The sequence below is a fragment of the Crassostrea angulata genome, chromosome 10 (assembly GCF_025612915.1).
Source record: "Crassostrea angulata isolate pt1a10 chromosome 10, ASM2561291v2, whole genome shotgun sequence".
NCBI lineage: Eukaryota > Metazoa > Mollusca > Bivalvia > Ostreida > Ostreidae > Magallana > Magallana angulata.
The window spans coordinates 17,501,337-17,523,536 of NC_069120.1; the positions used below are offsets into that span (position 1 = coordinate 17,501,337).

The following is a 22,200-nucleotide window of genomic DNA, read 5'->3' on the forward strand; positions in this document are numbered from 1 at the left end:
TAATAATACGTGCTTTACCCTTATTTACCAAATTTCTACGTCTCAAAAATATTGATTCTGCGTGTTTACTTTCATTTTCAAATAACTCTTCAGTGTTGAAGGCGTATTTTCACTCTGACTTAAGCTCGAATTTCCTTTGAACGAAATAGTGGTTAGTTTACAGTTACGTCTAACTTTGAAATTGGATCATGATTAGATAAGGTAGGCTATATAACATTAATAATCCATCGATGGAATGGTACAATTTGTAATTTCATATTAAATTTTATATTAACTTCTTTTAAGAAGAACAGAAATAACTGCAGATCTGTGTAGTTTTCCGAGAAAATTCGGGTTGACATGCCCTAGCACTACATTCCTCACATCGAAAACAACTGTAAGATTGCGGTGTTATTCATATACTCAATTTGATTTGCTGCAATCAAGTATCGAATACATGATGTATGTGTAAGATTATATAAATTAATTTGAATACCTTTTACAAAAGAATGTTTTACCCTGCTACCCTCTACTCTACTATGCTTTACATACGATCTGATCTTGCATGCTTGTTATTAAAAACTGAGATATTATGGAAATTTGAACTTGTACCTAGATAGAACATTTAAAATTGCCTTACAGACTCATATGTCTTAAGACACAGGTAAAATTATTATTATGGATAAGCCGTACAATGTGGCCAATTTATGTATATAGTGTGTACACTACTAAAGTGTGACCTATTCTCGTCAAGGATCATTTTTCGTATTTAAGTTAATGTGTTGATAAAATGACGTAACAATGATCTTGCGGGTAATGGTCCTTGGTGAGAATTGGTCGTTTAATTGCCAGTATACACGATTCTTTAACTTATAGGAAATAAAGAGAACTGAATGAACTACCACATAGATACCGCCATGCTACCTCGCTACAGTTTCTTCAGGATTTGTCTTTCATGTTGGTCTCCATTGCCTTCCTGTGCTAGGGTACCAGCTGAGTGGTGGAATAGGGGCTTCAGGGTTCCTATGGTAACCTGCTCAAAGACCTGTGGATTACGCTGGATCACAGCTATGCATAGACAGTATTGCACCTCATCAGAATCAGACACAGGATTCAAAGTGGAAGAAAATCCTTACTTTGATAAATACAAAGCAAAATTAGAGTCACTCAAACAGTAATCATTATTTATTTATTGTTTTAAAATATCAGCCTTCACACATACTAATTTTACTTTTACACTTGTATTTCAATTCATTTAACAATACAAAGAAAATACTTGTATGACATTTCTCTTTTTATAAATTTAATTATATTGTTCCTTTTAGATCAGATCCACAAAAGTATGCTGCCAAAATAAAAGAAATTGAGAATAAAGAAAAAGAAAAATTACAACAGATGAAAAAAGACTTATCTACACCTCCCAAAATTGATAAGGAAGCTTTGGATGGGGATGGAGATGATGAAAAGTTTAGTGGTTCCTGGCCCCCAAAGGTTGAATTTTGTCATAGACTTAATATCTGTGGGCATAACTCAATTTAAAGTTGTTGTATACATAGAGAATGTACTTCATCTTTATTGTTTCAGAGCCTAAATGAAATAATGAAAGTCGATTTAATTAAAGACAAAACAGCTGCCAAAATTGAACAGGTAGGTAATTTATGGCTTTGAATTAACTTTTTTCCAGATACATGTACATTTATAACATTATTTTCTATGTTCTAGTACAATTTTTGATAGAAGAGAGCGGTTTTGTCTAAAATATCTCTCTCTCTCTCTCTCTCTCTGGAACTAGCACTTGCGAAAAAAAAGATTATATAACAATTTTTCTAGGAATCTGATTTTGTTTGATTGTAAGAAGAAGGAAGTTAAAACTGTCTATAGATATGATATGAATTTTGCCAAGCTTGAGTCATAATCCAACTGAATTTACTTTATGTTGCTTTGAAAGCTCTACTATAGTGCACGGTTGCAATGTACACATTACTGCTTGATATTTCTGTAGTATATATTTATACATTTAGGGTTTTCCATGTTTTTATTGTAGATTTGGAACGAGCATCATGTAACCAAAGATTGTATATTTGGTGTAATACAGGTACTTTTACCCCCTTAAATTCAATAATGTATGCAATTATATAATTGTGATATTTGCAGAGTTTTCTGCTATCCAATTTTTTACATAAGGGGCTAACAATCAAAAGTCTCATTCCTATACATGTTCTTACAAATACATTTATCAGCTATCCTTTTCAACTCTTGATAACAGTTTTTTCCATCAGATTTAACATTGTTTCTCTGGCATATGTTACAGCTTAGGCTACTGGTACATGTACTATATTTTGCTATATAACTATATAATGTTTTCTTTCCAGCAAGGTGATTTTGATGATGTGAAGCTCAAGGCTAAACTGTGTCCTCTTGTAAGTTTTTCAACGGTTTCCGTTGTCTTGTGGAATTTAATTGAGAAAAGTTTTAATGAATTTGCATTGTTTAAAGTGATACCATTATTAAAGGAAAGCAATTCTAAAGGTTACCTTTCTTATGACTATCAATTTTTTTTTATATATATACTCAGATCCTTCTTTATCTTACATGTACGTGAGACTTGGATGCAGTGATATTTGTTACTGTGATTTTCGTTTGCATAAAAAAATTGTATCTTTTTTATATGCTCATATATATGAAGTGTACTTTAATTAATACAATGTATATTCATTTTGTAGTTTATTTACCCCTTACCAAGAGGTGATGGATATGAGTTTATTCTTTCCCAGTTTGATGGGAATGTCATCTACTTTACTCCCTTAGTTGTGTACCAGACACTGAAGGAGAACTCTCCTCCATGTTTGACAGTCGCACACTTCACTGAATTCAAAGAGGACAAAGGTGAAATGAAATATTGTACACAAAATTTAATGGAAATTGATGTAACAGATTTCAGATGAAGTTATAACAACTAAAAATGAAATTTAGAGGGGATTGGGAATATTTGGAATATGATTGAGAAATTACGACAAAGGTTTATGCATAACAGTATGAAATTGATATCTTTTTTTATGGTAATAGGAATAGTTTTAATGGCTGGACAATATGATGAGAAGATATTGGTGAGTATGATTGATGAAATTCGAAATTTCATTGCCAACTTTCAAGTAGATTGAATTACATCACTTTATGATCATATAAGTATTTTCTAAAACATTTTTTTCAACTTTTTTACTGATCAATACAAGGACAAATGTAATTTGTATTTACAGACTAAGAATGAGTCTTTGAATTTAATGAAGCAGATGTCGATATACTATGGGAAGTCCTCTACAGATAAATATAATGCTGTCAGAGTCTTCAATCATCTACCAGAAAAATTCAATCATCTGGACTTAATAGAAAATTATAAATTCATGAAGGAAGACTTGGAAGAATATTATACATGATTGAGTTTTGTCATTAAAATAACACATAAATAACATCAGATGTCAGCGTTATCTTTCTTTGTGCATCATTTAGACAGTTATAGAAGAAAAAAAGATTAAATATTCATGTAATGGCCATTACATATCAGTTATTCAATGCCAGATATAGTGTGCTGTACTGCAGTATGATCTACGTATAAATCTGAAAATAATGTACCGGTAATTTTGAAGTCGCCACAGCTTCTTTAAAACCCCTATAGTGATGATCAAAGGACATATTCAATTCAAATCATTTAATTGGCAGTTTGAGAAAACACACTTACCGTAATAAACCTTTTAGTTTTATTTCCAGGCAAATAACCCTTATATTAATATGTAAATAATGATGCATGGTATAGAAAATTTGTTTCACTGTTAATGTAATTTACTTTGACCTTAAAAGATTAATATCTTGAGAATATTTTGTCATCAATTGTTAAAAAATTTGATCAATGTTTTTTAATGATATATTCAAGCTAGTTATATGTGCAATAATGTGATGAATACTATTCTACTAGAACATGTATGTACATGTACCTGAGTTATTTGTATAATGAGTTTGTATACTGTTATAAAGCTCACACAGGTGTTCATTGTTTCAGTTCCAGCAAAGAATAAATGACATTTTCTCCTGTGTTGTAAGGTTGGGGAGAAGGTTAATTTTGCTCATGTCATTTGCTTCGATCATTTGACCAAATTTTGTCCAGACAAAATATTTTATTTGTACATGCATGTATAGGAATTTTAATCCAGTGCTGAACAGATTTCAAACTTGGTTAGCAGGGCCATGTATATCTAAAAAATTAGAAGGACACCCTATTGATTTTACGATTTTTCAGTCAGAAGGTCCAGGGTCAATATACGGTAATCAGCTAGAACATATAGGCCAGTAAACTGTTAATGTTAATTGTGCAATCAATATTTTAAGAATCCTTTACTGGACAGACATGTATTAAACTGAAAAAAGAACTTGAACTTGAAACTTGGCACATACATTAAGCCCCCCCCCCCCCTTAATAGTTCATGACCTCGTTTAACTTTGACATCAGAAGGTTAAGGGTTAAGTTTGAACATTTGAAAACATTGTCCTCTTAATTAATTTAAGAACCCTCTGCTTGATAGACATTGACCAGGACGTTTAAGTAATAGAGAGCTCCTGGAATTGATGTTAAATTCAAATGTTGAAGATAAGGTCAAGGGGTCAAACTATGGTTCATGGTTTAAAAAAAATTGTCTCTATTGAAAACAACCCATTACATTGTGAAAACTTGATTGAACTTTTAAAAATCGAATTTTGATACAATGGTTGATATGGGGAGGGGGTATATAAGACCTTTGTGTTTATATGATTATTTATTATATAGTTTGTTTAAATGTAATCATTAAAAAAGGCATTAACAAAATCTTAGATTGATATTGACTAGATATAACGTTAGAGAGATGGAGGTATCAGCAGGTTAGTTAGCATATAAGGACTATCATATTTTTTTTTAAATGCTTGTCAATTATTTGAATTCTTATAACCAACATCCAAAATACACTGAACAGCAGATTATTGAGACTTTTATTTGATTAGTGACCAAACGGCACACCATACATTGACAAACGTCAGTGTTAGAAGATCAAGCGTCTTCACGACAAAGATGACATGGCGATCAAAGATGACGTTTACATCCCTCTAGTCACGAAAAGATCCGATTTAAAGCCAGTGGAGGGCAAACATTGGACCAGGTAGAGTGTTACTCGGCTATTGCTTTATATTGAGCACGAATAATGTGTAAAAACAATCGGAACTGAAAAAGAATTGATGTTACATGTTTTAACTCGAATTTCCTCGTAAACTAGGCATATCATATATGTTTTCATAACTTAGCGCATTTAATGGATCATAAGAAATTTAAAGTTGTATTTCCTCTTTTTTTACATTGTGATATAAGACATGTAAATTTTACAAATATGCCTTGGGTATGATCCACTGCATATCGACCCATTTACATGTACATGTACTATGTAAAGACGTATGTATTTCGACAGATGGAATAATGAATTTTCATGTTGATAATTTAGAAACTTTAAGGTGTTGTAGGCATCAAATGCTTATTCATAGCAACATTAAATTTCGTATATTACATCTCTAATTGTTCGTGAAAAGGTAGCATAAACCATAGCTGCAGGTCTGTAGCTCCCCCAATCTAAAAAAAAATTGATGGACGACCTGGGAGCTTCAATGCCACCCATTGGAAATGTGCACTTGTTTTGGACTGATTAACATTATTTATACGCAAATTGAAGAATTTAATGGTACTAATTGTTTTTACAGAATTTGTGTATTGATAATGTTAATCAGTCCAAAACAAGCTTTTTCAATGGGTTGCACTGTAACTCCCAGGTCATCCATCTTATTTTTTTTCATACCGGAAGCTACAGACCTGCGGCTACATAAACTAACGTATAGTGCCCTCTACTGTTTGTTCACTTGACATTTTATGACAATGGTGACAAAAAATACTGTATACAGCCTACTCTGGATATATTGAAATTCAGGGGACCATGCAAATTATTTCAATATATCCGTAATTCAATGAACAGTCTGGGCGGACTCCGAAAAAGGAGTAAACTCCGAAAACGGAGTATTTGGCACCGTCATGCATTGCGATTTTCTCAACTTCCGTTTTGTAGCTAATGTAAATAATGGAGAGTTGCCTCCCATTCCCGTAAAAACGTGATTGAAAAATAGATTGAAATCCTTCAGAAGCGTGAAAAAAAATATGGAAACGACTCAGAAATGAGTAATCTTAAAAAAATACTTTTAAAAAAAAGTGGAAATGTTTGATAAACAGCAGGAAAAATACATACAAATATTAAAACTCATACGTGGTCGACCAGGACTTATAAGATAAGAAAATCGGACTTCAAATTAAGACTTGGAAGTATGGAAATTGAGAATTAATTGTTGCACTAATGTAAGTATTCAAGCCTTTAATATAGATGATGTTTTTTTTTTTAAATACGACAAAATTACGATGTATACAAGGGTTTAAGAAGTGCCGACTTGGCGAGTCAGCGCGTGATCAAAAGAACGGTGTAATGACTACAAACGGGATATAAAAACTAACAGTAATAGTGTATTTCACACCCTAGCACATAAATTATCTTTTATAATAGTGAAATCATGGAAAAAACATTAATTTATTCACTTTATTGGCTTCGTCATTGGAAACAGAATTGACAAACTTTGACAGCAATTAAAACTTATTTTGCCCAACGAACGTATATTTTTGCCAAATACATTCTGTTGAAACATGTCTTATAAAGCATTTAAACGTATTTTCAGACCTGCATATGAATAATCCGCTTTGCACAATCAATTTTCCTGAGTGCCCTGTTTTCACGTAAAAATGGGATATTTTGATTAACTGCGCATGCGCCGAACTCCTTTTTCGGAGTATTTTTTCTTTTGAGAAATCACTTCCGTTTACTCGGTTTTCGGAGTCCGCCCAGACTGATGAAAGCGAAATCAACTGACGTGAAGCCACCATTTTTATAAAATTCAATCCCGATCTAAAATAAAGAAGAACAAACCCGAACAAATTATTATAGGTCATCGTTTATGAATTACAGTGAACAGATAACATGAAATATTAGTCCTTAAAAGTTGAAATTAAATATCAGTGAGTTTTGTAAGTTTCATTTTGTTACAATCTTTAACATGTTTAACCTCATTCAACAAAATGCTTAATCACATTTTTTTTTAACGTTTTAATGAAAAATCACCAGACTCGAACGCTTCAATTACTGCTGAACACTGCTTGTTTATCATCGTAGGTCTACTCGGATTAATATTAAAATCCTTAGTTCTTTCGAGTCAAAGCTTTGTCTTTTTATCCATCGCCTTACTAGTTGTTCACAATTAGTGTCCAGAGATACGTTTTTTTCTGTGGGGTTTCTATATTACGTCTAACAAAAATACATCCGTATAGGTAAAAACATAAAATTCAACAGTGAATAAATTTTATTTTTAAAAGAGCATAAAAACACGTAAAGTGAGAAGTTATCAGTTCACACCTTTATATATCAACCGGTCAGTCCGGCATAATTACTGTCACCAACCGTGATGACAGCCGTCAGGGAGTACTTCTGATTCAAAACATTTGTATAACCTTTATGAAAACAACTCATTATCACCTCTGGGGACCGATCAGTGACTTTATTAAAAGCAATATTTCAAAATAGCCGATTTCATTATAACCGTTAATTTTGCGCAAAGAATATGAGAGGCTAAAACGGGGGATTTATTTCTACTTACTATATATAAGCGGAATTTCAAAATAAGCGATTTCAATATAAGTGGAGAAACAGTATGTACATTTGAAAAATTACTTATAGATTTTGTATTGATGTATCACTATAATCACCATTTTTTCTGTAAGATGAGACTCTGGCATTTACTGAAATTACAAGTACATGAAGTGCTTTATATGTAAATGTACATTTACAGCAATTTCAGATAAAATAAAATGAACATTTCTGTAGTTCATACAGTTTTATGTGTCTGTTGATATCACCTATCAACTAATCAATGATTGTGAATTTGATTTTGTTAAGAATTAAGGTTGGATTGTTTACTAGTATGTACAGTTCTGTTGTCTAATTAATCATGGCGCAGGAGGAAAAGTCACACCTAAAAGGAATTGCTGATATTGTATAACATTAAGTGATTTAAAAAATGTTTCGCAGGAAAAATGTTTATTGATTTAAATACATGTAGTAGGAGATTTGAAAAATATTATATGATGTGGTCCACAAGAAAGATTTAAAGAAACGTCAATCTCTGTTATTAATCAATTCTCTAGAACTAAATTTATGCAGTATTTCAATATTAAATGTAAGTTTACCAATCAATTTATTTTAGAAAGGAGAATCTATATTCTGTGAATCATGGATTTGTTGGATTGCTATATATTTTTGTTACAATCATCTTAAATCTTGCTCATAAATGACAGCTATCTACTACACACTATTGGTTGAAACCTATAACATAGAATTTGTTCCTATTCTATTTAGGGCAGAGAGAAAACAGTGGGCAGCAGGTTTATTTACAGGATGTGCAGTCCTGTATGCTTGTCGAACTGTGACTCCATTATGTGTGGCAGCCATGGCCAAAGAAATGGGGTGGGATAAAACTCAGTCAGTAAGTTGTCTTTAAATACTTGTTACTGAATTATCTAGGGGCGTGGAAAGGGTAAAAAGACGTTAATGCAAAACGAACAGCTAATTTTTAAAAATATAGTGAAATACGTCCAGACAAGCTTAAAACAAAATCAACAGGCAGCGATGCAAACAAAATGATCACAGATGCAAAACAATAGTCATTCACTGAATTGATGCTACAATGGCATGCAAAGACATATCAGGAAAATACGTACACTGAAGAAAACGTAACGGCTGGTGAAAACGTATCCTTGCCATAAGGTTGACTTAGTGTGTTGATAAAAATTAGTTGTTTGTTTTGCATTATTGTCTTTTGGAGGAATATGAATTGTGCTTAAAGCGTGTTTGTGAGTGGGAAAGTTGTTAAGTGCAATAAAGAAACAAAATTGATTACCTAGCAGGAGGTCAATGTTCCATGCTTACTCTATATCTTGTGTGTATTTGGGTTTAAAATTCCTTTTTCCTTTAGTAATATGTTTCATTAATTGTTTATTTCAGTTTTTCAAAATGATTTTCTTTTCACCACTGTACCTAATCTTAAGAATATTAAATTCTATCCTTGTAATTCTTATGTTCTTAATTTTCATTCCGTAGGGGTCAGTTCTTTCTTCTTTTTTCTGGGGCTACACAATGACCCAGTTTCTTGGTGGCTACTTGGCTGACCGAATTGGAGGAGACGTCATTTTACCAATAGTAGCGGTGTTCTGGTCCATGATAACATTCTGGACGCCGCAATTGGCTCACTTATCAACAGACAAATACCTCACCATTCAGTTCATTGTATTATCTCGAGTTTTTCTTGGCATGTTTCAAGGTATGATGTTAAATTTTGTGTTTTGTATTGTAGGTAATCCATATTTCAGTTCTTGATAGTAACTGAAACATAGTTTCTTTCTTTTTTTTATTAACAGTATTAATTTTGTCTGATATCGGTACTTTTTTGTGTAGTAAAATAGGTGCACAATGGTGCATAGAACAACATGTTTCTGATTAGCACCACGACAATGCTTCCTCAATTAATATACATGTACCTTTCAAAATTAACATGAAAGATCCATGGTTAGCATCATGATAGATATTTCTTTCCTTTTTTTCAAAGCAAACTTATCTTTTAACAAATGTGTCTCAGTTTGAAAAAATGCATGCATCATTATATAAAATTAAAGATTACAACTACAAAATATTTCCAAAGATTTTGTATGGATTGCAAAAGTTATAGAATAATGAGATAAATTACCAACATTTAGTTTCCAAAGATTAAACATGGTATTACATGCATATATATTCAAAAAGACTACACAACATATATGCTAATCATCATGCACAGGTGGTTACATGCCCAGCTCCATAAGTCTGCTGGGTCAGTTCATTCAGAGCCCCAGCAGGTCTTATTACAGTGGTCTGATTACAGCGGGACAGTATGCAGGGTAGGTCGTGGAGGGTCGTCCAATGCTTCATGTTACGTCATGCTATATACTCATCTGATCTCCTATACTCTGTTCCGAGTTTTTGCTTCCGTCACTTTTCACTTGATATTTTGATAATAATAAATACCTTCTTGCCCAAACTACGTTCATCCACTAATATGAAAAATGTCCAGATTATCTGTTTTGAAAATCCCCTTTATTGCTTCAGGTTTCAGTACATAACTTAAAATAGAAAGTCTACTGGGATTTTGCATTGCATCAGCCATGAAATAGCCTGATGATAACGATGAACATTTCCCATTATTAATCAAATTTGTTTTCGTTTCAGTGAACTAATGATAATGTGTCAATGAAGATATCTTGAATATTTTCCCTTTTTATCAATATCAGATATATTCCTTTCACTGGTATGTGTATTTTAATTAAAAATCATCAAAAAGTGATGGAAGCAATACCTTGGGACAGACTTTAGTAGTACATATAACTATATTTCAGTAGTCTACTTAACTACAATGATCAGACAAGTCATACCAGCCAGCCAATGATGATCATTTTTATATTCAAATTTAAATCAAAAGGAAGAACGAGAATATTCAGAAATATTTTTAGCAGCATATGTACATGTATTAAGAATACACAATACTCATTAAGTTACATAACTACATGTACATGTATTAATACTAGCAGGGTACACTGTACACTGTACCCTGAAACCAGTTCTATAATGCAGTCTGAGATTGATTAGAGGATAGATTTCAAAGCTACCCACGTTTAAGTTATACCAGTACATCTGAAGCACATTTAACTCAAGACATGTCTGATAATTGGGACAATCTGGATGACACAACATTTAGTACATTTCTGTGTATTCTGATTTATTAGCTGTTTATTTTCACTTTTCTGTGTGATAGAGACCTTGATCTTGTTTATCATGTAGTGCTATGCTTGCCTTTCTTACCATGCTTTTCTTGTTGACAGGTTTCCATTATCCCAGTTTTAGCTCCATTATATCCAGGAAAGTTTCTGAGCAGGAGCGATCCTTCACTTATAGTTTTATATGCTCAGGATCTCATTTAGGGTAAATAGCAGCACCTGTTGTACATGTATTAATTGTGTTTACATTTATTGGACATTAATTTTGCAAATCACATTTATGTACTTCATGAGAATCTGATTATATTTTTTAGAATCATGCACAATAATATGTGTGATAAATGAATAAGTATTTGACCATATTACAAATGATTAATGATAATTTTAAAAGATGTGAAAACTCCTGGAAAAGTTTTTAGGAGGAAAGCAAAGCTTAGCTAGTTGGAGCAGCCTGTGGTTTTCTTTATCACCATTTTCTCCTCCTTTTTTTTTGCATGAAAAGTTCATTACATGTACATGTATTACATTGAAGATATATTTGATGTACATATATATACTGGTAAATATCTTTCTTTAGTGGGTAATTTTTCTCCTAAGGTGTAATTTTGGGGTGTTTTTTTATGTACCCAGTATGATGGGGTTTTTTTTTAAATCATGAAACAATATACACAATTTTGTGATAACATGTACGGTACATCTAGCTATATATAGATGATAAAACACATACATATATATTTTAGATCAAAGTTTGAAAGCTAAAACACTTAAAATTTTACATTGAATGATACATCCCGTTTACTTTTGGTGTAAAAGTGTTGTTTATTAGTATATATATACCAAATATTATTAAAAAAATAGTAAAAGGCCATATTTTTCAAACTTGAAGTGTAAACTGAATTTGTGAAAAAATAAAAATCACCATATTAAAAAAGAAAGTTCTGAATTTTTAGGTCACCTGAGTCACTCAGGTGACCTATTGCAATTGGTCTTCGTCCGTCGTCGTGCGTCTGTGCGTCGTGCGTCGTGCGTTAACAATTTTACATTTTTTACTTCTTCTTGAAAACTACTAGGCCAATTGTTACCATTTTTGGTGTGAAGCATCTCTATGGTAAGGAGAATCTAAATTGTGAAATTCATGGCTCTACCACCCCTTGGGTGCCACAGGCGGGGCCAAATATGCAAAAAAAGCCAAATTTTCAAAAATCTTCTTCTCTACTCCCACGCATGTGAGGAAAAAACTGGTTGCATGGTTATGATGTTCATGAAGCCCTCTACCAAAATTGTGAAATTTATGGCCCCAGGGTCAGGGGTTCTGGCTCTAGAGTGGGGCCAATATGGCCATATAGTAAAAATGTATTAAATCTTAGAAAATCTTCTTCTTTACTACCATATATGTTTTTTTAAAAACTAAATGCATGATTATGATGTCCATGAAGCCCTCTACCTAAATTGTGAAATTCATGACCCCTGGATCAGGGGTTCAGGATCTAGGGTGGGGCCAATATGGCCAAATAGTAAAAATGTATTAAATCTTAGAAATTCTTCTCCTCTACTCCGATATATATTTGTTAAAAACTAAATGCATGATTATGATGTCCATGAGGCCCTCAACCTAAATTGTGAAATTCATGGCCCCTTGGTCAGGGGTTCAGCCTCTAGGGTGGGGCCAATATGGCCATATAGTAAAAATGTATTAAATCTTAGAAAATCATCTTTTCTACTCCCATATATATTTGTTAAAAACTAAATGCATGATTATGATGTCCATTAAGCCTTCTATCAAAATTGTGAAATTCATGACCCTTGGGTCAGGGGTTCAGGCTCTAGGGTGGGGCCAATATGGCCATATAGTAAAAATGTATTAAATCTTAGAAAATCTTCTCCTCTACTCCCATATATATTTGTTAAAAACTAAATGCATGGTTATGATGTCCATGAGGCTCTCTACCAAAATTGTGAAATTCATGACCCCTTTGTTAGGTGTTCAGGCTCTTGGGTGGGGCCAATATGGCCATATAGTAAAACTGTTTTAAATCTTAAAAAATCTTCTTCTCTACTCCCACACATGTGGGCAAAAAACTGAATACATGGTTATGATGTCCATGAGGGCCTCTACTAAAATTGTGAAATTCATGACCCCTTTATTAGGTGTTCAGGCTCTAGGGTGGGGCCAATATGGCCATATAGTAAAACTTTTTTAAATCTTAAAAAATCTTCTTCTCTACTCCCACACATGTGAGCAAAAAACTGAATACATGGTTATGATGTCCATGAGGGCTTCTACTAAAGTTGTGAAATTCATGACCCTTTCATTAGGTGTTCATGCTCTAGGGTTGGGCCAATATGGCCATATAGTAATACTGTTTTAAATCTTAAAAAATCTTCTTCTCTACTCCCACACATGTGGGCAAAAAACTGAATACATGGTTATGATATCCACAATCTCCTTTACCTAAATAGTGAAATTCATGGCCCCTTGGTCAGGGGTTCATGACATGAAGAGGGGTGGGGGGGGGGGGGGGCGCAATATGGCAATATATTGTTAATGCATATAAATAAATGTGTAAAAATTTTCTTCTATATTCTCACACATCTGTATAAAAAATCTGACTAATAATTATGTTTACCAGGAAGTCCACTACTGAAATTTTAATTTTCATGTCCCCTCAAGGATTGGTTTTGACTCTAGGGCAGGGCCAAAATGGATGTATAGATGTTAATGCATATAACGTTAAAAAATTATCTTCTTTACTCCCACACATCTGAAAGGAAAACTGAATTCATGATTTTGTAGACCAGATCTTTTAGTTTTTCACCAAAATTATAGGTTTCACGGTTCTTTTTGAAATGTGGTCGTCATTACAAATTTATAATTTTTCTACTCCAGTATGAAACCTAATTAATTAGATGCATAGATGCTACTCAGGTGACCGTTAAGGCCAATTGGCCTCTTGTTCTTTTGATAATAGATTTTATCGGGTCTAATAGGGGGGAGGCAATTCCAAACAAACAATAATTTTATTTTGGCCTAACCATGTATCAGCTATATACAAGCACGTCTAAACATGTACATGTGAAAAATGAATATACATGTACTAGTATATTGGAGATGTGTGGGTAATACAATGTTACAATTGTCACAATGACATATCATTACAAAATAAATACACCCTACATTAAATTTGTTTAACTAAGCATGAAGCTTATTTTTGTGTTTCATTCATAATTAAATGGAAGATGATATCTTAATTTTATTTTTTAATGATATTATTTATATGCTGTACCTAAGATGCATAAAATCAAATGAAAATTCATTTTCAGTACTCTATTGTGTGGAAGTGTTGGATCTATTTTGTTGGAAACATTTGGTTGGCAGAGTGTGTTTTATTTTGTTGGTAAGTTCAAAGATGTGAAATATTCAGTTTTCTCACCATGTTCAGCATTCATCATTTTGCACTCTATCAATTGTGCATCACATTGGCAAAACATTCATTCTTTGCTCAGTCTTTCAGCGTATATTGGTTCAGTAATGGTATTTGTGATTTTGTATTTTTCCCCACCTCTCTTAATTTTAACAAACTGTTTTCTGTTTTAAAGAATTTATATTGCCATGCACAAATAAAACAAGATACATAATCAAAGGTACACCAACTTGCATCTTCGCTAGCCAAGGGTTTTTCAGTCCACTCTGCCTGTAGAGGAGCAGAGTATGGTAGATCATAAACCCTTGACCTGCAAAGATGACCAACTTGCTGGAAAATTAATTCCTGCCAAATAAACCATACACTTAATACTGTAGATTCCTAACTAGATGCGTTATGAATTTCAGGGCTGTGTAGTATAGTGTGGATGTTGTGTATGAGGTACCTTGTGATAGAGAGACACAGGAGGAAGTATGCTCAGCCCCCATCTGTCTCAGTCAGTGACAACACGATACTGGCAGAAAAGTTCCCCGAGAAGAAAGCAGTGCCATGGCTGATGCTGTTTGTTAAACCAGCATTCTGGTAAGCCATCTTATGTTTCAGTATACCAGGTACTCATTTATTGAGATAACTGTAAAATGATTTGATTTTTGATATACACTTTAGGTTAAAGTGCCTCTGTAAAAATGCAAAAGTAAATTTGGTTTGTATATTCATGTAAAGTTTACCACCACCGAAAAAGTGTGTTTTTGATTTTAGGTCTCTCCTAGTTGGACATTTTTGTGAAAACAATGCCTTTTACATCCTATTGTCATGGTTACCCACTTATTTTCATGAAAATTTTCCAGATGCTAAGGTAATAGAATTCTTTCAGTGTAATTGTGTGTCAGTGTAATTTTTAATTTTTTGTTGATTACTATTTTTTTTAAAAACATCATCATTATTACCTTACCTTAGTTTATTTTACTTAGCATTTACCAGTCTTTGTATTTGTGATGATGCATGTATCTATTCATGAAAGATTTTGTTGGTATGTCCTGGGGGATGTATGTTAAGATTTTGTTTCTTTTTCAGGGCTGGGTGTTCAATGTGGTGCCATGGGTGGTTACCATGTTTAGTTCTGTCTTCAGCGGCTGGCTCGCTGACCACATGTTGTCCAAAGGTCAGTATCATTAACACTGTACTGTGCAAAAGTTTTACTATTGAAAATAAAATAATTTAATTACTGATTCCTGGAAACTTTTTCCGCATATCTTCACTTAACTATTGAGCATTTGCAGATGTTATTACATGTATCTCCCTGCTTTACAATTTCTTGTTGATTGTATCTTCAGGATGGAGTGTAACATTTGTAAGGAAGTTCATGGAGGTAAGATTTTCTTGCTCTTAGATTGTGAATAAAACTGATGGCTAAACATGCAACTTTGTCTGAACTGTTCATGAACATAAAGTTAATGATTTCTGAATTTTTCTTTAAATTTATTTGTTGTATTTCGAAAAAAAAAATTTTGGGAAATAAAAGGAATGTTCAAGAAAGGTTGAAATTTCTTGGAGTTACATGTACCAGTAGATCCTAAATATTGCTAACAAGACTACTGGCATATTGTGTACGAAACAGGCTTCCACAAAACTTGATGGAGTCCCTCATGACCTGCTTTATTTTCAGTCCATTGCCCTGTGTGGTACAGCCTCAGCACTCGTATTCCTGTCCTACACCAGTACTTATGGGTCGGCCCTGGTACTGATGGCTATAGCAGTCATGTGCTGTGGCTTCCACAACAGTGGGATCCTGGTCAACCCCCAGGACATCGCTCCCACACACGCTGGCTCCGTCTTTGGTAAGCAGTCTTATCTAGCAATATAAATGTGAAAATATGTCATATACATGTAATAGATTTTGATATATAGTTACTGTAGATTCCTATTTGAACGCGAGGAATTTATACATGCATAAACTCGCGAGAAGCATATCTTGCTGATTTTAAAACATCGCTTTTATTTTTCAAACAGATATAAACTTAACAAAACTATGACAAAGAGTCAGAGTTCGCGATTTTATATTCTCGTGATTTGGAGTAAAACGGTTGAATCAAGGAATTAAGTACTCGTGTAAAATAAGGAATCTACAGTATTTGGTGTAGACATTTTGTATATAAGATATACTGTACATGTATTAAGCAAAATTAATACCTTTTAATAAAGATCACTATGTTAGACTTGATTATACATGTACATGTTAACAATTTGTTTATTTCCTCTCTCCAGGTATCATGAATATGGCAGGTGCTGTTCCTGGTATGTTGAAATAATTCATTTTCTTTGTTTAGATTTTCACAATCAATATGTATTTTGTTGGAAAATAAATTGTCATGATTATCTCATAAACACTGAAAATAATACATCAGGAATTTTCTCACGGAATTAAATGTAATAATTAAACGTGTATGTATTATCAGAATTTTCCTTTAAAAGCGGCAAATAAAGTTTTGAAATACTTGGTACAAATAATGTAAATTTCCTTAATTGCAAAATTTCTAAGGCTGTTTTTGCATGACTTTAATTTTTTTACTATAGAATTTGATTTTGTGTATATGAACTTCATTTTCGATGGTCTATCATCTCCTAGGCTTTGTGGGGGTGTACATGGCTGGCCATATACTTGAAGCCACCAAGAGCTGGAGTGCAGTATTTAATCAGACGGCGGGGGTGTGCATGTTTGGATGGCTGGTCTACATGATCTTTGGTACAGGAAAGCAAATTGTTTGAGATGAAGCTGCCATCATGTTCACATACACTACAAAATCATTGAAATCATTGGGTCATAATAATATGTGGTTTGTATTTATAATGTAATGTAAGAAAGTGAGACTGAGGAAAGAAAAAGAGGGCAAGTTTAGCGCAGTGCTGATTTCATTCTTGTACAACTGTGATAAATTGATAATGTTAAAAAATAGCTGTTTAATATTATTACAAGATCTGTGATTTTTGTGAGAATGTGTACTTGTAATATATGTCATACAAACTTATATGCATTTATTAACTTTATTTTTTTTAAAAAAGACAATCTTTTTAGAAACTTAATGAAATCAACTTAATTAAATCATATACTGGTGTTATGTATCAGTTAAGTCTTGAGAATTTAGTGCAAATTTAATGAAAGACTTGCATTAAATGTGATACTTAATTGTGCAGGGTAGTTAAAACTTGTTAAATAAGCGTTGAAGTAAAAAAGTGAAAATTATGAGTATTGTTGGGTGTTTATGTTTTCGTGGCCAAGAGTTAGGTACATTAAATACAAGTATTAGCAAAGATTATATAATTCCTTGATCTAAATTACAAGTCTATACTGTATAATATGCATGAATGTGTTTATCAAAACATGATACTGATTACCTAATTTATTTCACATGAAAATTGTGTACACTATCTTGTAATTCTGTTTGAAATGTTTGATATATGTATACCGGTATGATACAATTGTTATGAGTGCAATTATTTGATTTCTTTTTTTATTAATATTATTTAAATATGTATATTATTAATTTTTTAATGTTTAATAACATATATGTCATACATTTATATAATATAAAACTTGCATTTTTTGCCCCAAGATTTAAGATTTTGGGAGGGTTTTTTTGTGTACTTTTCTGTCCTCAACCTTTCCCCCAAACTTCAGAATAATTATTATGAGATATGGTTTACTGTCATCAACCAAGTCTGATCTATTACCTGTATAAGATCTTAGTCACTTTTCAGTTTCCAACTCTGCAAAATTGTTGTTGTGGGGGGGGGGGGGTATGTATTTGAATTTTAACCTGGTCTATACAAAAAATATTTTGATCTTGTCTGATGTTTTGCCTATGATTAGCTTCAGTCACATTAAAAATTGCTTTTACAAGACAAAGTTGGACTTGCAAATACAATTGCTTTACTGTATTTTGTAAATGCAAATGCAAGGGATTTACTACATACATGTATAAAACTTTATCTGGATTTTTTTATGTCTGTTTCTCAATCACAAATACTGCATTTAAGAGGTACGTCTAGATGGCTGTGGCCATTTTTGGGCTATTTTTACCTCCTTTAGATGAAGAGCTCTGTATGAGGATATAGGAACCTGTTTAATTTTGAAAGCTAAAATATTCAGATTTTTCCTTTATTAAATAATAGTTCAAGGCCTAAAATATCATTTTTGAAGTTTTATGGCAGATCTGATGGGGTTTTTGTTTGGTTGTTGACCATGCATCTAGCCTCCTTAATATACAATGTTCAATAATTCTTCATTGCTCAAGATTTTAGTTTCAAAAAGTTTCACCTCAAACCCACTATGTTTAGGCAGCAAATAAAGGGTGCAACGAATCTGTACCTAATGATAAGACTTTAGATTGGAAGGTGGCTGTTTGCTGTTTCATTTCATCTTCCAAAGTCAAGGGTTTCTGATCCGCTTCACTGCTCACAAGTCGCGGATCAAAAACAATTGACTTGGGAAAATGGTTTCATTTATGTTTGCAAGTTTCCAGTTCATCCTTCAGTGTAAATGTGTATGAATAACTGAGGGAAAGATTCCACTCATAAATGTAACTGTGTACAATGTTGTAAACCGTCCAAAGACCGTCTTAGACGTTATCATTACGTAAGGTTTGGGATTACCATTGATAGAATGGGTTTTACATGTTTTGGATTTATTTATTGAATAAATAGGTAACAATACAGTAGCGTCGGAAGAAAATTGAAAATGGGGTGAGGGGGTGAGACATATCAGAAATCTTTGCAAGAAAAAAAAGGATCATAGGTATGGTTGTCTAACTTTGCAAAAAAACCCAAAAAACATGGGGGGGGGGGGGGTCCGACGCCTATGCGATATCACATGACTACGCTTGTGTAGCATTTTCTTTATGCCTAAATTCCTTCATGTATATCAGTGCGGTATTCTCGGGAAAAAATGCGGGTTTTCCTGGACATGGTTAGAAATCTAATTGGTATATCGGTTCTCTAAAAGAATTAACATCTAACGTAGTTAAATTTTAGCGTCCTTTTAATCTCTGGATTTTTTTTCACCCTTTGAATGTTATGAAACGTTCTACATGTATATTTCAAATACGATTGCATTTACCTTTTTAAAGGTATTTATATTTTAATGCTGTAAGATAACATTTAGCGAGTTACAGAAATATCTTAATGTCAAACGTCTATTAATGTACTTTTTCCTACTCATTTAAACGTCTTTTTGCTTCAAAGAAATCTTATCAAATGTTTGAACTGTTCTTTTTGTTATATGTGAATTATTGCGATCATGCGTACCGTGTACGAGAAATAAGGGCGTTAAAGCCCTGCACTATTTGGAAGGCCATTGGAACGAGAATCTTGCCGTATCTGTACATGTCTTTGTACTTGTATCTGGGGATTCACTAGTACATGTATATGGCAATTCTGATTCTGGGTAGTTTTATTGTTGTTCTAATATTAATGAAATAAAAAAATAAAAGGAATATCCTAACAACTTTGTCTTTCTTTTGTGTGTTTTTAAAATGTTCAAAATGAAGGTGTTTTTTTTTTTTGGGGGGGGGGGTAATTTAATTTGAGAAGGGTATGTTGAGTGCTTTCGAGGTCTGCATAGTTGAATGATCCGCAGAAAAAACATTTTTGACGGGAAACCATGACCCATGACGATTATTGAAGATGTGGTATTATTCCTGAAAGAGAGTTCTGTGTTAACATCATCGAGCTAAAGTAAACACAAGCTGACCAAACGCTGTTGAGCTGAATGGTCATCCCAGTAATTGATTGTATAGGAATTCGATGACCTAGATTTGCGAAGTGCAAATACTCACAGAGAATACCGCCTACGATTTAAAACCAGTTGACACCCGAGAAAAAAAGAATACTCCACCCAAACCACAGAGGCAAGTATTTACTTCATATATCTGGTACCTCTTAAGTTTTGCATTGATAAGATTTTTGTGCATTAATGTATGTTTTATCATCTAAACAGCCGAGCGATTGCAATTTTCTTGAAAATGTAGGGTAACACAAGTTAGCATATTTGTAACAAAGAACTAGCATTTATGATTTACCTGATAAACATTATGGTGGTCTATGTTATCTATGCTGAGTTTCACTTGTCTGTCAGTACTAGTTTGTTAAGCAGGAAACAGAGGAGGAGATATCCTGTCCACTCTTGGCTCATCTTGACAACAAGTGCCGTTTACAAACGAATCACGAATATTTTAGTACATAATTTTATGTTGAATCTCATAACTAAATGCAGCTTTACTGTATTTAAATCGACTTCTATATTAATATTTCATTTGTAGACTGAAGGATGGCCGAGATACGGGTGAAGTTTAACATCGCCATGGTGCTGGCGGTGCTGGCCGCGGAGATCGTGAGTGTGGTCATGTACACACACTACTCCCCCTGGTATCACTCCCTGGGTCACCGCAACATCATCGCCGCCATCATCGCCGACTGTGTTCTCGTCTACATACTGAAACTCATCAAAGAGTAAGTGATCATTAGACGATTTCGTGTCTTTGCGCGGATTGAAAGGGGTAGATAGGATCCTCCTTCCCCCATCCACCCACCCACACACACATTAAAAATGCAGATTAATTAAGGAGGCTTGATGGTCGTTGTCATTTTTAGACTTTATAAATCTCCCTTTTAAAAAAGAGTTATATAAAGAAAAACATTCAAATTCTACAGTGAAAATATTTTAAAATTTTCTGTACTAATTAATAGTTTATATATACATGTAGCTATTAACAAGTAATTCTTTTAAATATGAGGTAGATCTGGTGCTTAATATGTTGACCACCCAGCCTCCTTAAATTCAGACAGTAAAGTTGCAGATAAAAAAGACGAGACCCCAACTCCCATAAAAAAGGCGATACCCCCATCCCCATAATATAAATTCCTCCCTTGAACCCTATGAACATCAACAAATTCTGGATCCACGCCTGTCGTAGGAATTAAATTCCTTGAATAAGTCTACAGTCGTACATGCTTGTCTTTGTAGAATGAGTCCTATTCTTACGACATGGTTACACTTTCTAGTCCTATGTGAAGTCGTATGTCATTTGAAGCATGCATGAAAACCAACTTTTTTAAACAATGGATTCAAAGAATATTTTGGTTATATAGCAAACACGTATGAGAGAAAAATTAGACTATATGAATACTGTTAATGTTTTGTTGCTATTTCAAAGTCTGTACCTTTTCTCTTTTTGAATAGGAACTTCTGGGACCCCAAGAACTGGGAGGATACTGCAGTACTAAGCATGTGGCTGGCCCTGCTGTATCTGGGGTACCAGATGCCCCACGTGGTTCACAATACTCACAGCTTCACCTACTTCTTTGTCCACGTGGTCCACAAGTTCGCCATCACCTTCGTCATGTTGTTTGTAATGGAGAGATTTAAACGATATTAGTTCAATAAATTAATACTTACTGTAGTAATTTGCAGCTTTTTGTTGTTTTTCTTTACAAGATGCACTATAATATTATAGCTGTACATGTATAGGTAGTACTTACAAATTGGTAGGTGTTATTCAATTTACGACCTCAGGTTCCAAGCTCAGAGAAATCTGCGACATATAACTAGTTTTTTTTCATAATATACACAGGGCGAAAAACAATCTTTTAGCAAGTCCTAAAAGGTGGCTTAAAGAATATACAATCTTTAAGTCACCTTTAAGCTGAGCTTATAGGTCCTTAATTAATGTCCAAACTTCTTTAAGTCACCTTTAAGCCATCTTTAAGCCACCTTTAAGCATTTACGCTCCTTTTAAGTTGTCTTTACACCATCTTTAAGGTTCCTTTAAGTCAAGTTTGATC

At 33.4% G+C, this 22,200-nt stretch overlaps 3 protein-coding genes across 4 annotated transcripts; all 3 read left to right on the forward strand.

Annotated features, from left to right (window-relative positions):
• Positions 1–75: 75 nt before the first annotated feature.
• On the forward strand, positions 76–3,453 carry LOC128165642 (ATP synthase mitochondrial F1 complex assembly factor 1-like). Of its 2 annotated transcripts, none has more exons than XM_052830371.1 (9): positions 76–201; positions 856–1,153; positions 1,305–1,470; positions 1,564–1,626; positions 2,024–2,074; positions 2,352–2,399; positions 2,703–2,865; positions 3,046–3,086; positions 3,237–3,453. In XM_052830371.1, exons 2-9 carry the CDS (start codon positions 873–875, stop codon positions 3,411–3,413), a joined length of 990 nt encoding a protein of 329 aa, XP_052686331.1. In that variant the 5' UTR covers positions 76–201; positions 856–872; the 3' UTR covers positions 3,414–3,453. The 2 variants fall into 2 exon arrangements, with proteins under 2 accessions (XP_052686331.1, XP_052686332.1); XM_052830372.1 differs by lacking the exon at positions 76–201 and adding an exon at positions 321–441.
• Positions 3,454–5,057: 1,604 nt separating this feature from the next.
• LOC128165641 (solute carrier family 17 member 9-like) lies at positions 5,058–19,864 on the forward strand. Its single transcript, XM_052830370.1, has 12 exons — positions 5,058–5,162; positions 8,496–8,622; positions 9,237–9,456; positions 11,048–11,147; positions 14,264–14,337; positions 14,772–14,946; positions 15,124–15,220; positions 15,439–15,526; positions 15,699–15,733; positions 16,031–16,202; positions 16,630–16,659; positions 16,991–19,864. Exons 1-12 carry the CDS (start codon positions 5,080–5,082, stop codon positions 17,128–17,130), a joined length of 1,341 nt encoding a protein of 446 aa, XP_052686330.1. The 5' UTR covers positions 5,058–5,079; the 3' UTR covers positions 17,131–19,864.
• Positions 19,865–20,054: 190 nt separating this feature from the next.
• Positions 20,055–21,828, forward strand: LOC128165645 (uncharacterized). Its single transcript, XM_052830375.1, has 3 exons — positions 20,055–20,267; positions 20,679–20,868; positions 21,599–21,828. Exons 2-3 carry the CDS (start codon positions 20,687–20,689, stop codon positions 21,792–21,794), a joined length of 378 nt encoding a protein of 125 aa, XP_052686335.1. The 5' UTR covers positions 20,055–20,267; positions 20,679–20,686; the 3' UTR covers positions 21,795–21,828.
• The last annotated feature ends 372 nt before the right edge of the window (positions 21,829–22,200 follow it).